Raw genomic sequence first — 14823 nt, 5'->3', positions numbered from 1 at the left:
GCTCAGCTGATAAATCAGTCCCTCGCCTGTTATGATACTGATTTTCAGGTTAGGGGCTGATATCACCTATTCATTAAAGCTGCAATTATTTGCTGCCAATTTTGGCTGCGCACATTAGTGTACATTTTATACATGTACCAGTATTTCTCACTTACCATCGGCTGAAGGGTTCTTTTGGTGACATGTACATTAAATATCCAGGGAAAATCTTATGTTTGGCGACTTATAAATCACGCCTGGAATTTGCACAACCATATGTCCTGTGACCATTTTTAAGTTCTCCAGAATGATTTGCATGCAGCAAAATTGCACATTTTAATGAACAAGTGACATCATACTCACATATTGTCCATCAGTATCAACACAGATTTGGGGGTTGATTTATCGGACTAAGGATATGCCAGTGAATAATCGGCATAGGACAGCAACAAATTTGGTCACAATTAGCTGTAAACATGCAACAAAAAACAACTTTAAGTAAAATTTATGCAGATTATTAGTTTATTTACCATTTTTCATGGAACTCATTACAGATACAAAGTAATGCTGCTCATCAAAAGGATTGGACATCTTGGTTTTGTGGAGAAAAAAAAAAACAAAACAAAACAAAAAAAAAAAAAACTAATTTTGGATTATGAAAAGGATTTTGAAAGCTGCAATTTCGGACCCCTTCCTGGCCTTAGAAACTGTGTCCAATATATTCTGGAAAACCCCAACCACCTGATTATGCCTGGATCAACTTCAGCATGGACATGGTATTATCACAAGCGCAGCACGACTAAAGCTTTTACACTCTTATCTATGAAACTGTGCCAATACAGGCTGTCATCCACGAGATATATATATTCTTGAAAACATAGCCTCAAGTTCTGAAGTCGGTTAACCTAGGAAAATGGTATGCAGCACTAATTATTCAGGCAGTTAATACATCAACTTCCCATCATGCATATCAGAACCAACATCTTGCACAGTAGGACTAACATCATTAATGTGTATTGATTCTACTCCAAGTAAGATGTGTCAGAGATCTTGATGTTCTATTGTTGTCCTTCCAATAAGATGCAAGTAAGGGACCACACAGTCTGATGATCCTCTAGCCAGGCATCCTGCAAATGTCCTTTCAATCTGTGCATCTCTGCCACAAAAGTATTCACTTAATATTGATAATCTGCTGAGGACAAGTGCAAAAGTATTCAGTGTAGATGACATAACTTTTCGTTTTTACATCGGTCTTGTTAAATCAGTAACTTCTCTAGCTGCCAAACCTAAATTTCTGTCAACAACAGTTCCATTTTCTGCAAGGTAGACTTCAAAACTGTAGCAACGTGCTGATGATGCTGCACCTGCAACCACCCACAACTTGATGCCAAGCTTGACAGGTTTGCCTGTCATTTTTTGAATCCAAGTTGACCCTTATATAGTACTATGGCTTCATCCAATGATACTTCTGTGCTTGGAACATACTGCAACTTAAATTATTGACAAGAGTGATCTAATATAAACCTTACTCTGTGCAATCAGTCACTTTTAAGATTTTCACCTGGATCGTCTCTGAAATGAAGCCAGCATTTTACCTGGACAAACCTATCATGTGACAGAATCTCTACAAAATTTGATCCAAACAAGCCAGAATTTCTTTTTTTTTTACACCAATACAGTTCATCTCTTGTCATATTTCACAACTTCATCAATTTCAAAAGGCCATAACATGGGTTAATTTCTGACAAGGTGACATCAGTCCAAGCACCTTTGTGTTGATTTGGCACAGACACTCCCTTATGGTGTGCATTCACATTTATAAACTTTTCTATTTCTGAAAATACAAAGACACTATAAAATATCTGAAAATACGGTGATTAAATATACATGTGAATAATATGTATCAAATGAGATTTAGTCCACTGATGAAATTCACGAGTCTCAAACACATCGGTGAATTCATTCAAATCCCTCAAAGTCCCGTGTCATTAAAATCACCAACAATATCTCTCCAGTGCTTTAAATACTCCCCATCTTCATGATAAAAATTTTCCATAAGTTTCTGACTCATCATCGGACAAGTCCAACATTCTGGACACACTTATGCGAGTTCAAAGATCGACATTTATAGACTGGAAAATCACCCTTTCTTGGTAAGGACCTTATTTTTAAGTCTGAATGTATCCAATAATCATACTACAAAATAAATATTTACTATAGGGAAACCCCAACACTAACCAATCAGAGACTATATGATCAAAATGAGACATGTGGGACTGGAATATTGGTTTGCAGTAATGTGTAGATGTCATTGTTCCTGGACCACTTCACCGACCTGAAAGGGTTTATAAAAAATGACAGACAATCTGATGATACATGTTCACATACCAAGTTTGATTAAACTATGTTCAGGAATTCATCATCTAGAGGGTGGTGGTGGTGGTATGGTTTAACGCCATTTGTCAGCACAAGAAAGGCTATACATGTATATTATAAATAGAGTATCAACACCATTTACTATCATGCTGTCACGGCATGCAGTTCATCCATAATGCATGTAATTCCATTGAAAAATTGCACACAGATTTACAATATTCAAAAATTTTGTCACAGATCATTGTGTCTGAATTCAACGTCTAATATCCAACATGAACAGAGTATTAACCTGTTTACTTGCCGTCTGATATTGTACTGTCAAGGCTTGCAATTAATCCATAATACATGTACATACAAGCCAAACCCTGGCAAAGAAAAATTTTAATCCAAGTGGACAAAAAGAGTAATCCCAGCAGAAAAAGAGTAATCCACATATAACATGATACAAAATTCAAGAAGCACATGTACAAAATGATTTATTTATCCATCTGGAATTTTAACATCAATTATTGCTTCAAGTTTTTGTATATAACACTTTGAGCATTAAAAAGCAACCGACTCTCATATTACATTTCAAAACACTGTACCAGCTGAGATTATGCGAGTGTCCACAATTTAGTTCTGCTGTATAAAAAGAAGTTACCTCAGTATTGGAGTTAGTAAACAAGCCAATTCAAGGTTTCTTGTTTTACCACCATGACCAATATTAAATGCAAAGGACATGAAGATCCCTAGAATGGAACGCTGCATTGTATAATTCATGTATTCATCTCTGAACTGATTTTCCATCTTTTCCTAATCCATTTGTGAAATTTGACAAATATTTCTGCTCTAACACGCATCAACTAAAAAAAATCTCACTTGACTTTTAGCACCAAATACCTACAGACTGGTTCTGTTCTGAATTAGAACAAAGGATCTGCGAGAAAAGACAGAACACCAGTCTGTTCCCTCCTAAATACAGTTGTTATAAATAGAAACAGAGGTCAACAGCTAAAAGTAGGAACCAGCATGTTTCTTGAAGTAGGGCAACTGATATAAATAGAACATAATACTGTAAGTTAAGTGCATGCAAGTCTTCGGACAAGCATACTCTTATGTCATAGTTACATAGAAGCCGTCTTTTCTAGAATATGGTCTGTGGGATTAATGGGATGTTGATAAAAATGGGGATATATCGAAAACATGTAATCCGAATAGTTACGCATAAGGCATACTTTAGTGAAAAAAGTGCAATGGTTAGCATGTATGTTGTAATTCCATTGCAAAAATTGCATAAATATTTAAACTATTCAATAATCTTGTCACACATTATTATGTGACTGAATTCAGTGGGAAAATTAACAGCACAATTAGGTTAAGAAAGACGAAGCACATGTATGGTTCATTACGTTCCAGGGTCTATGAACGGTGTCTATACAAATTTCATACTGCTAAAATTTTCTCATGCGTTTCCGTGTACATTTATCCATTGCAAATTTACAATAATTAACGCTTGTATGCCTATTCATTTGAATGACTATAGCAAGAATAATTAACAACCAACACATGCTTTCAGTGTGCATATAACTTTTCTTCAGATATTGTGAATATCGAAAGAAACGTGTGAAAACTACTATACTAACCATTGCACAAAGTGCAGAAAACGACTTGCATTTGTGAACCTGCTTTTCCACAACGATAAAATATTTTTTTAAATGAAAAATAGAAAATTAATAACGAGTTCAAAAACACACACCATACCCAAGTAAAACCAGAGAACTAATTTTTAAGCTGAACACATGTACAATTTGATACCCTTTCAATTTCCAGTTAATAAAGTGGACATTATTTACTGGTCAACTGAATGCGTCTAATAATGTCGCCAAGCCCAGCAAACATGTTGGCAACTTTTGTTTTTTTTAATGGTTATTAAATTGTGAGAATCTTTTATCAACCACCACATTGTCTGCAACTTGGTTGTGTATGCAGCTAAAGAAGAAACACATGTTGGCTATTGTTTGAGCAACGATTGTATACAGAATTAATTGAAGACGATCACAAAGACGATTTACTGGCTTTACTCGTGGATCAGTAATAAGTAACATTTCTGATATTTATTTTGGCAAAAGACCTCAAGAACCTGGCAAAGTTGTTAAATTTCAGAAGCTACGCCACGATCGTATATATTAAAATTCATATGTGATCTCTTCCCCAAAACGATAAAAAAATTTTAAACACTATTCCATGTACTTGGACCAAAAAATAATTTTTTCATGTACGAATGAATATACAAAATTTCGGGAGCCATGCCACAACCACATTATATCCGAATTCGCATTATAACAGGGCGCGTTATAGTGGGGTTGCACTGTACTGTATGACTTCTTTGCTTTTAGGCCGGGTCAGCTACAAAAAGAAAAGGTATAGAAGCTGATTACATCAACAAATATCTACATAATATCAGAAAGCTATCATTTAAGGTAAACTTACCTGAAAGCAATAAAGTTTGGCAATTCACTTACGTGTGGGTCCCCAATATTAATCTGTGTAAAGAGTAGTCTTTTCCCTCAGGTCTAAAATGGAAGAAGAGAAGCCACAACTATAACCAATATCCTGAAGAGACAATAAACAAGATCAGTTAAATTTAGTCTTAGAACATTTCTATCAAACATTTACAGACTTAATGGGAAGATATTTGGTTTGTTGTTTTATAACACAGCAATACAAGTTGGCTACTTGAAACTTGTAACGACTTTCCAATTTGATTTCTTTATCTTGCATGCCTGACTTCAGTCACATAAACCAAAACCAGGTCTGCTGCTACAATCCAGACTAAAATCTTGGAATACATAGCGATTTAAGACTGAAATATTTCATCAAGGGCAGACACTTCAAGAAAATTATTTCCTGAGTATCTTTTGAAAAAATAAGTGGTATCCATTTGAATTGCCTTTTTACATACTGACACAATTAGTAAGAACAGGTGGTTTAGCTGACGGTAATAGCCAGTCATTACTTAGAATGGACGTAAACAAGCTTGTCCCAAGAACATTAGCATCACTGTCCTGGTCAATCAAAACTGAACATGCTTAATTTAATAAAAACTGAATAAATAATAAATCAAACACATGATAGTATCTTATTTTGTGTTTTTTCTTCATTTTCCAAGTTTAATGACATAAATAACTTACACAGTATTGACATTCGCATATAGCTGAATTTACCACATCACTGATTACATTAAGTCTTCTTGTATTATGAAACGTAGGACCAGTTAATTATGGACAGTGTTATGTATATTTAATTTAATTGTTTGTTACTTTTAACAAATTTTATATTTATTTCATGTTATTGTAGGTGTATGAGCTTATTAACCAAATTATTATTCAGGTAAACAAGAAGTGGTAAATTCGTTGATCTGGGTCAGGGTTTTGGAGAATCCCACATGAATTTAATAGATTATTGTGTTGCAAGTAAACAAGGCTCATTAGACCATTCTAGGTTATTTTCCATATGGTAATGGTTGGTTTTAGAAAATACTAATGTGACCCTGAGGTCAAGCAGAGAACTATATTATCTTCTGACTGAGGATTTTACCAGTTGTGCTTTAGCCCTTTACCTCATGCAAGCACCTTTGGACGCCTCTACTCCATTTGCATGTAAGCGCCTTTAGATGCCTCTACTCCATTTGCATGAAAGCGCCTTTTGACGCCTCTACTCCATTCGCAAGGAAGTGCCTTTTGACACCTGCTGTAAACATTGGCCATATTTAGCGTGTTTTTATAGAGCCACCTTAGGGGAAAAACCCCTATTAGATACCTCATTGATTGCTGTGAATGACCATTACGTCAGATCACATAGTTGCTATTCATGCTCTGGTCGAAATCTACTATTTAAAGTAACTGGGTCATATTCTCCACTCTCCAAAATGGAGGTCGCGGATTTCGTTCAGAACTATTCACGATTAGAATCGCAACTATGAAAGCTTCAATAACTTATATTTATGTAGGTAGCAATTAGTTTTTATAAATTATCAAATTCAGATGACTCTGTAATGTAGACACAGACGAAGAACTTGTAAATTTCGAGTATGAGAAATGGCAGCTATGGTTGGTCACGTGGCTTTACTGACTTTGATTTTAAAGCAAAATAAATTTCTTACATGAAAAATAATTACACAGCTATAACGATCAGACTTTACTCTTAAATTTTTCCATACATAATAGATGTGTACCAAAAATGTAAAATGGTTAAAATTGAGGGTATGAGGTTAGAAGATTATATTATAACAGAGTTACCCTCATATTACAAATTTTCTTATTAGGCCAAACAAAACATCCAGCCAACCTCCCCGTTTCTCATTTTCCCCTACAGTAATAAAAATTTATAAAAACACAAAATTCACATAATGCTTAAAATGAAAAAACAACCTGCCTACCCTAATGTCAAAACCACTGCAACTGGAAACACATCTTTTTGTGTTTGGCCTTATTATTATTAACTGTGCGTTACGTTTTTGCTGAATCCTACTGGACTGGTCAAATTCAAGCTTGCACAAGAAAACCGTTTCCAGCTTCATGGAAAGCTTTGGTACAAGTAATACTGTTACTGACCTTGTGACATCAGGCAACCACTGTGCAGTGAGACTTGGCCATTCCAGGGCATGCGTCATTACCAAGTCATAGAGAAATGGTGTGTTCTTTTTCCAGATCTTATACTCCTCGTTGATCACTCTTTCCTCCACTGCATCATCAAAACCTTCTGTAAAAATGAAAATCTGGATGTGAAAACTATTACTATGATGAGACTATATTGTTTGTTGCTATACAAGTATTCAACAGAATGCAGTGTCTGACATGCATCTGTGTCTGTCTCTCACTCCCTCAACAACTTGATAAAACTTGGAAACCTTCTGCAAAAATGAAAATTTGGATGTGAAAACTATTACTATGACGAGACTCTATTTAAAAATGTTATGTCCGATAATTTAACTTTTTTCAATAAAAAATTGATATGTATGAACAATTATGATAAATTTAAATTATTATTTTGCTAACTGGAATGTGTACGGAAAATTATTAAGTACTGAAAAATGTAAGAAATACAGTATAAAACATGCGTATTCTGGATTAGTGTTTTGAGGACACCATAGCTGCCAACCCTCCAGGCTCAAAATTAGTGAAAATAGAGATAAAAATTAGTGAATTTTGACATAAGTTCGTGAAGTGATCTTAGAGTCCGGGAATACTTGTTGAAACAAATGTTTAGCATGGTCTCCAGCTGACAAAGTTAAATTAAGTTCAACAAGAAAACTCATAAACAATGCTTCAGCATTGGTAGCTTGCAGGTCTTCCGTTCATGGCTTAAAATATTCCAGAGCTGAAATCTGCTGCCGAGTTATTCCTCACATCATCTCTGCCACCATGCCCAATGCTAAAATTTGTAGCATACTGTGTGCAAATTGCATGATGTATATCTGTATTTGATGACTGAATGCACAGCCAATTTTTGGTATATTCAAACTAAACTTCACTTTTTGTGAAATACATTTCGTTTTCCTTGTTGGTGAAGACATTTTTTAGATGCGATGCCAAATCAATGTTTGCTGTGCATGCGCAGAGCAAAATTCCAGTTAGGCCCCAGTTACTCTCAAAAGCATTTGTAAAACTACTCATATACATATAGATTACAATACGCAAAAATGCTTGCTACCGGCCAACTGTACCAATCAGCTATAGTTCCACCATTATCATAACCAGAAGTACTGGATAATTTTGGCAACTGCCAATATCACAACTAACGCTTAACGGGAAATCGGTTATTTTATTAAAGATTTAAAATAATTGAAAATTGGGGAATTCATCATTATGTTGCTTGCAGTGTGAATCCTTGAATCACTGAAAATGTCATGAAATTCACACCAAAATCCTGAGGGTTGGCAGCTACGGGACACATATTTTCATTCCATCTTTTAATTTAACGATGGTATTTAACATTCATATTTACGGTATAAAAATGCCAACTGTTCACTCTTGTAAGTTTCTTTTGTGGGAATGGTGATATAGCATATGAAGCTACAGAATTCATAGCGATCATTCCCAGGATTGAAATTGATGACAATTATATTGTTGTGCTTTATATTTTTATTCTCGTGTATTTTCTGATTTTTGTATTGTTGTAGAGGTAAAAAAAAAAGCGCTAAATTTATGTGAATAGTGTTTAAACATATCATTCTATTTAGTGAAGATGTGAATTCATTGTAGTAAAGTAATCGTCACAACAATATTCACAGGTGATACAACAGAACATGGCTTCCATGGATTGCACACGATATATCCATTTATGCAGGACTTTTCTTTTTTTAGAAGAAATGAAAATCGAAGACATAATGTAATAATTGGGAGTTCTCTGCAAAAATCAGGAGATATCAGGAAATCAGAAGATAGGCGTCGAATGACAAAAAAATCTAGTTTTTTTCTTCCCTGAGAGTTGACAGGTATGGTGCAAGGTTGCTTACATCAAAACAAACAACTCAGCTTTGACAGTATTAGCATAATTTTCTGAAACTTCATTATTGTATTTTGGAGGTATCATTTAAATTTAGTACAGTGGTGGCCATGTTTTGACTCCAAGGGATGTACTTCATTTAGCCAGAGGCCTCGCTAGGATTTTAAAACTAGGAGTCCAGGACTCCCATTTTGGTATAAATAGGAGTGCCACCATCAAAGCTGCAGTCCCTTCTTTCCTATAGAATCAACACAGACGCAAGTGCATCTATATTTAGATGGAGAGGTTTTCGTAATGTAATCACTCACTTTAATATAGCTTCATTACAACAGTCCATTGACAGGATTGCAAATTTATGGTTTATTTGTCCTAGTAGTAATTTTAGGCAATGGTTAAATAGTATCTGATTTGCTGTTTCCCCCCCCCCCCGTATTTTTGCAAATACGTATCAAGTCAGAAAATAGTTTAGACCTTAAAGCGCATCTCGCGAATTCCACAACATAGCATTGTTCTATACATTTCTGACCTATATAATTTGCAGTTTAAAGTTAAATCATTAATAAAATAATACCTTGTCTTTGCTTTCAATGATTTGTATATTTTTCTGAAAATATTTGCCCGATTTAGGAAAACAGACAATCTAATAAACTGGTACATCCCAGACTTAGCGAAGTCTGCCATTATTTCCCATAAGGCATACTGGTTCACTTACAGTTTCAAACTATTTTTTATAACGAAATAGTGTACAAGAGGCAATTAATATATATCCAGATCACTGATTCTGATCTTAAAACACTTGTTGGTATGTTTTATCATCAAATGATATCTTGCAGGAAATTGAAAGCTGATATCTTACTCGGAAAAGGATTAATGGTCAATCAGCAATCAAAACATAATGCTTGTGAGTCGGCAAGAGTTTGTCAATGTAATTAATATAAAAACTAGTCTATGTACCTCTTAAATAGCTCTTGTTCGTCCATCTGAGACTGAATTTTGCCAATCCAAGTAAGAACTTTTTCTAAACACTAAGCTAGGCATCACACACTTTCTTACACGTAGCTAGTGTCCTATCTGAACTATCAATTCTAGCAGCTTTAGCACTCTTCTGAATCTCATTACAATCTTCGTAAGTTTGCCGTTTAACCCCAACATACTTATCCAAATTTACGAATGGTATTTTGTCTAAGTCTCAATATGTCTTGCTTCTCGTGCACTACTTATTCCGATACATTCAGAAATGAAAACAATAATGAAAGCTAAAGTTGTTTATTTGATGTACTTTTATAAATGACCACATGTACATATCTGGGTCTTTCTGACTCTTAATTCAATCACTGTAAATATCAGTACATTTGCCCACCAGGGCGCCAGTCAAAGCCTTTGAAATTGTCGACCAGCTATTGCATCATGTTCTTTTTTTTATGTACTCTTATAAAATGGCAACATGTACACCAAGGGGTCTTTCAGTCACTGAATTCTGTCATTGTAAATATCAGCACAACTAATTGATCAACACATTTTCCCACAAAATAGGTGGCTGAAGCAGGACTGGCAAGTCTTTGAATTTTGCCACACACCTATTACATGCATACGGAGGACTCCCACCTCACTGATTTTCTGCGTCCCATATCAAAAATTAGCATCTGAATATGTGTAATTAAGCGTTTCCAAGATCTCTGTTCAGTGCATGTTCCAACCTACAATGTACATGCAGTAGCACCATTATGTAAATATGTTCAGCTGCCTAATTGCAAGCTTTGAATCAAACTGTATTGTTGTTTGTTGTGTAGTCATACTGGGACCACATTTTAACAAGTTCAATACTTACAACCTCAAGAGAAAATAAAAATTAATTTTCTGGTGCACTGATATAAAATGTCCAATGCAATAATGCATTAACAAACAATAACTGTGTCAAAATGGAGAGGTGGTGTTGCAGCAACTTGTGAATGCTCAATTCTTGTCATTGTTCAATCAAGTTATAAACAAATCTAAATTAGGCAGAGACAATAGGAAAACAGAAAATTAAATAAATTCCTTTTCAAACAAGTTAATACCATTTCTTTTTAATAATGATATGTGCCATCCCTGAGAGAAGTATACAGGTAATTTTTGTTAATATAAGTTTGCCTAAATAAATGCATTTAGAACTTACCACGTGCATCTTGTGATGTCTCGGAGTTGTGTGTCTGCTTATATGCGGGCCATTCACTTTTTAATGTTTATATCTATTCAGTTGGGGGGAGTTAGATTATATGCAAACAGGCTTATACGCGAGTACATATGGCACCAAAAAATGTTGACACCATTTAGAAAATTGCGCTCTTACAGATCTGCGTCCTTCCTGACTATAGATTTACAGCTGCAAACAATCAATAGACAGAGAGTGTTCAAAATTATTTGGGAAATCCCATTTGCCATAATAATACAGCACCCACAAGAATACAGCATTGGAGTCAATAGTACAAGTCACACGGGTCATGTAGGCACCAAATATTTAGGTAATGGGTATCACTTTTTAGAATTTGATTCTACATATACGTTTAAGTGGCAAGTATTCACTTCATTTGGATTCGTATACATCCATATTCCTTTGGAAGGTCATTATGTAGATGCCTCAAGAGGTGCACATGGCAAAATCAATGTTAAAGTAAATAGACATTTTTGGACAAAGTGAACATAAAGGTGTGATCCGGTACAATCTGGATTGAATGTCACATGCTGTGATGTCACAATGAAAGCTACGCTTAAAATATTTTAGTAGGTATTTTGAAAAACGCATTTTCAAGCTGTAACATTAACTTCTTTGGATTTATCATGGTCTCATTACATATTTCTATTTTTTCCCTACATAAACCCTAAGATATTATGCCTAGAGCTTTTAAAAAATTTAAAGCTAAAAATAACTGGCCATCAAAATTTTTGACTATTGGAGATCAACAGTTTTTTCCTGAACGGGAATTGAATTTGCAAAAATGTAAATATTTTTTTATCATACCTAAAACGAAATAAATATTAAGATCTTAACACATTAACCCCTAGTGATGAGTTAGTGTGGCAGGAGGTAGTAGCATATTGCCGAGCTCTGTAGCGTCATGGATGGTAGACTAAAGTGGGTGGTATTATAGAATGGTAGACAGATGTAGCTCTACAATGATACCAAATAATCTGGAATATCTAGTTGCACTACAAAATATATGGAAAATCTTCATTTTTGGACCCGATTTTTTTCTACCCAAAATTTGGCCGTGGTCGGAATCTGATTTTGTGTCCGGATTTTAGACTTTTTGGCCTCACATCAAAGGCAAACCAATATGAACTGCAAACAGACAGATGAACCATTGCAAAAAGTAGGATAAGATGGGCATTTGGAATAAAGAGTGGCCTCGATACAAAAATAATGGCTCCTTTTAGCAAAAAAAAAAAAAAAAACACAAAACAAAAGAACATTAACTTTTACCCTTCTGCTCATGAGCGAGCCAAATAGCCAATGAAAAACGATGTTTCCAAAACAGCTAGGCAGTATGTTATTGAAAGATCACATGGGATTTGGTGTTTTAGGATGTATTCAGAAATAGCTTTCAAAATGTGTTTACTACTCGAATTTCAGGGGAAAATGAAAAAGACCTCCAGGGGTTTTGAGACCAAAAAGTCTGAATTTATACAAGTAAATAAACAAAGCACATTTAAAACAGGTATTCAAATTTTTTCTACATACAGTAATTGGAGCAAACTGAAGCTGATTGTTCATTAAGATTCATATCGCTTTGATTTAATCCAAAATATTATTACAATACAGGTGAATCAAAATTGCAAAATGTACGTTACTATAGCTAACAACACTTCAGCAGGAAGGTGAAAAAGTTGTATTTATAACAATGTAGGTTGGTGCTGAAAATCAGCAGAGTAGCAGTCCAGTTCGTAAGATGGTGATCAGCCCTATTAAAATTGTGCATCTAGTGTTTGAAAAGTTATGAATTTGCCATTTGGTGTGCCGATTTTAGTCAAAAAGTTGATATAAATTTGCAAGGGAACATTTCTGCGCCTTGAGAATGACGTCACTATGTACTGTTACTTCCATCATGCTGGTAGTGCATGTTCCAGCTTGGATAACATGTCTTACCGACTTAATTCAAAACTAAATGTCATGCAAAGCACATCAGCTAAAACAAAAATCAAAATCTTAAGAAATAGTACAATCACTCTTTCTATAAATTTATGTGCAGAGAGCATATTTGGCCAAATAAGAGGAGAAAATGCAACCTAATAGTCCAAGTTTCCTCTGACCCTTGCCACCCCATTTCTGATATTTGAACAATGTTGTTGGGGTGTTGGGTCAGAGTCCACTGCCTATTGAAAAATTTCAGCAACAATGTACTTTCGTCTTGTCTGTCTGCAGATTAAAGACATGACAAATGCTGTGCTCACGATTTGTTAGAAAATAAATCATATTCCTATCGATTGCATGCAGGTATATCTTTATGAAAAGTCATTCAAGTTTGCCAGACTGTCTAGTAAGTGGATACCCTATGCCAACACCAAATGGTGTTGGCAAATTCCAACTTTTTGATCGGGAGTGCAAACTCGGACTAGCACTCTAAATCCTTCGTAGTGCCCTTGCTCACCTTAAAACGCGTGCTAAAATTAAAATAATGCCACATACGCAAGATGTCTTTTTTACTTAAAACAAAATCCAATAATTCCAAGCAAGACGTTATCACTTTAAAACAGGGTATGGTGCAAAGAGAGACCTGTTCTGATCTCCGGGCCTAACGTTAGTTTTCAAAAGCATATTAGAGTTATCCCCTCCTTGCTTGCGCATAGCTAATCTTTGGGTTTGTGGGGGAAAATATTAATATGTAATAATGAGACCATGATAAATCCAAAGAAGTTAATGTTACAGGTGTTTCAAAATACCTTGCGCATAGCTATGGCAGCTTATTCATACAAATCCATAACATTGCAACCATGGACAGCCTGCCTTAAACTTCCGCGATTTCTTTATCACCATCTAATCATCGCTTCAACGGTTTACACAGAATATATCACTAATGTGTACATGTGTAAATATATACTAGCATCAAATGACGGGTAAAAGAACGTGGGAACAAATCAACATAGGAAAAAAGCGGCAATAGTTTCAAATATACATAATGGTAAATGGCGCCGTTTTGACTACTTGTTTCAGTAAATGGCATAGTAAGCATATTTATGTGTAATAAATACCTCCTTCTTTGTCCGTCATGATTATAAATTATTTTAAAAAATCGTTTTCTTTAAAAGAAGGATAAGATGTCCCTCAACATCAGTCTTTCTCTGTACAGAACAATGATGCACATGCGCATGGCGCCAAAGTTGGAACCCACCTAAAACCTGAAAAAGCTAATGTAAATAAATGTGGTGACGGAAAAAAAGAATTATCAATGAAAACAAGGAATATGGTTATGACATTATTTTTGTTGTTGTTGCTACAGATAAATAATATGTGCCTCATTACATATAAATGTTCAGGGATATGATAATCATGTTTTTAAAGATAGCATTTCATGCAAAAAATTAATTCAATAATACTTGAAACAATATTTACAATTTGTATTTTCCAAATACAATTGCAAAACTATTTCTAAGTCTGTTTGTAGTTGCAAAATTATAACACTTAGAACAGATTTAATTAAACTTTACGAGGCTACATGCTATTTCAAATTATTTTACAATTCTCGGCTGTTTTATTTACTTTTTCACATTATCTTCTTTACTTGTAACCATTTGACAAAAATGTACATCCAGGGAATGGCATCTTCGCTAGCCAAGGTTCCGATATGTTAACCCTATCGACACCTTGACGTATCGAGCAGATATTTCTGTGCTTCGGGTCTGTAAATTTCATTTGATTCGGCGGCAAGCCACCGCATCCAATTAAAATTAAGTTGTTCAAATTTGAACAGTGTTCCTCCATAATCGATACAAGGGGAGCACACA

At 34.9% G+C, this 14823-nt stretch overlaps 1 protein-coding gene across 2 annotated transcripts in view; it reads right to left on the bottom strand.

Annotated features, from left to right (window-relative positions):
• The window catches only part of LOC149785948 (histone-binding protein RBBP4), a 41544-nt gene extending 27334 nt beyond the window's left edge, over window positions 1-14210 (bottom strand). For both annotated transcript variants that reach the window (XM_089976199.1, XM_089976200.1), the window contains exons 1-3: window positions 14071-14210; window positions 6951-7098; window positions 4860-4910 (exon numbers count right to left, since the gene is read on the bottom strand). In XM_089976199.1, the coding sequence (XP_089832325.1) occupies window positions 4860-4910; window positions 6951-7098; window positions 14071-14089 (218 nt within the window). In that variant the 5' untranslated portion in view covers window positions 14090-14210. The remainder of the gene's footprint in view (window positions 1-4859; window positions 4911-6950; window positions 7099-14070) is intronic.
• Between the last annotated feature and the right edge of the window lie 613 nt (window positions 14211-14823).

The sequence above is a fragment of the Sinohyriopsis cumingii genome, chromosome 12 (assembly GCF_028554795.1).
Source record: "Sinohyriopsis cumingii isolate HCF-2022 chromosome 12, ASM2855479v2, whole genome shotgun sequence".
Lineage (NCBI taxonomy): Eukaryota > Metazoa > Mollusca > Bivalvia > Unionida > Unionidae > Sinohyriopsis > Sinohyriopsis cumingii.
The sequence above is the reverse complement of the archived record's forward strand: the minus strand, read 5'-3'. Positions and strand labels throughout refer to the sequence as shown.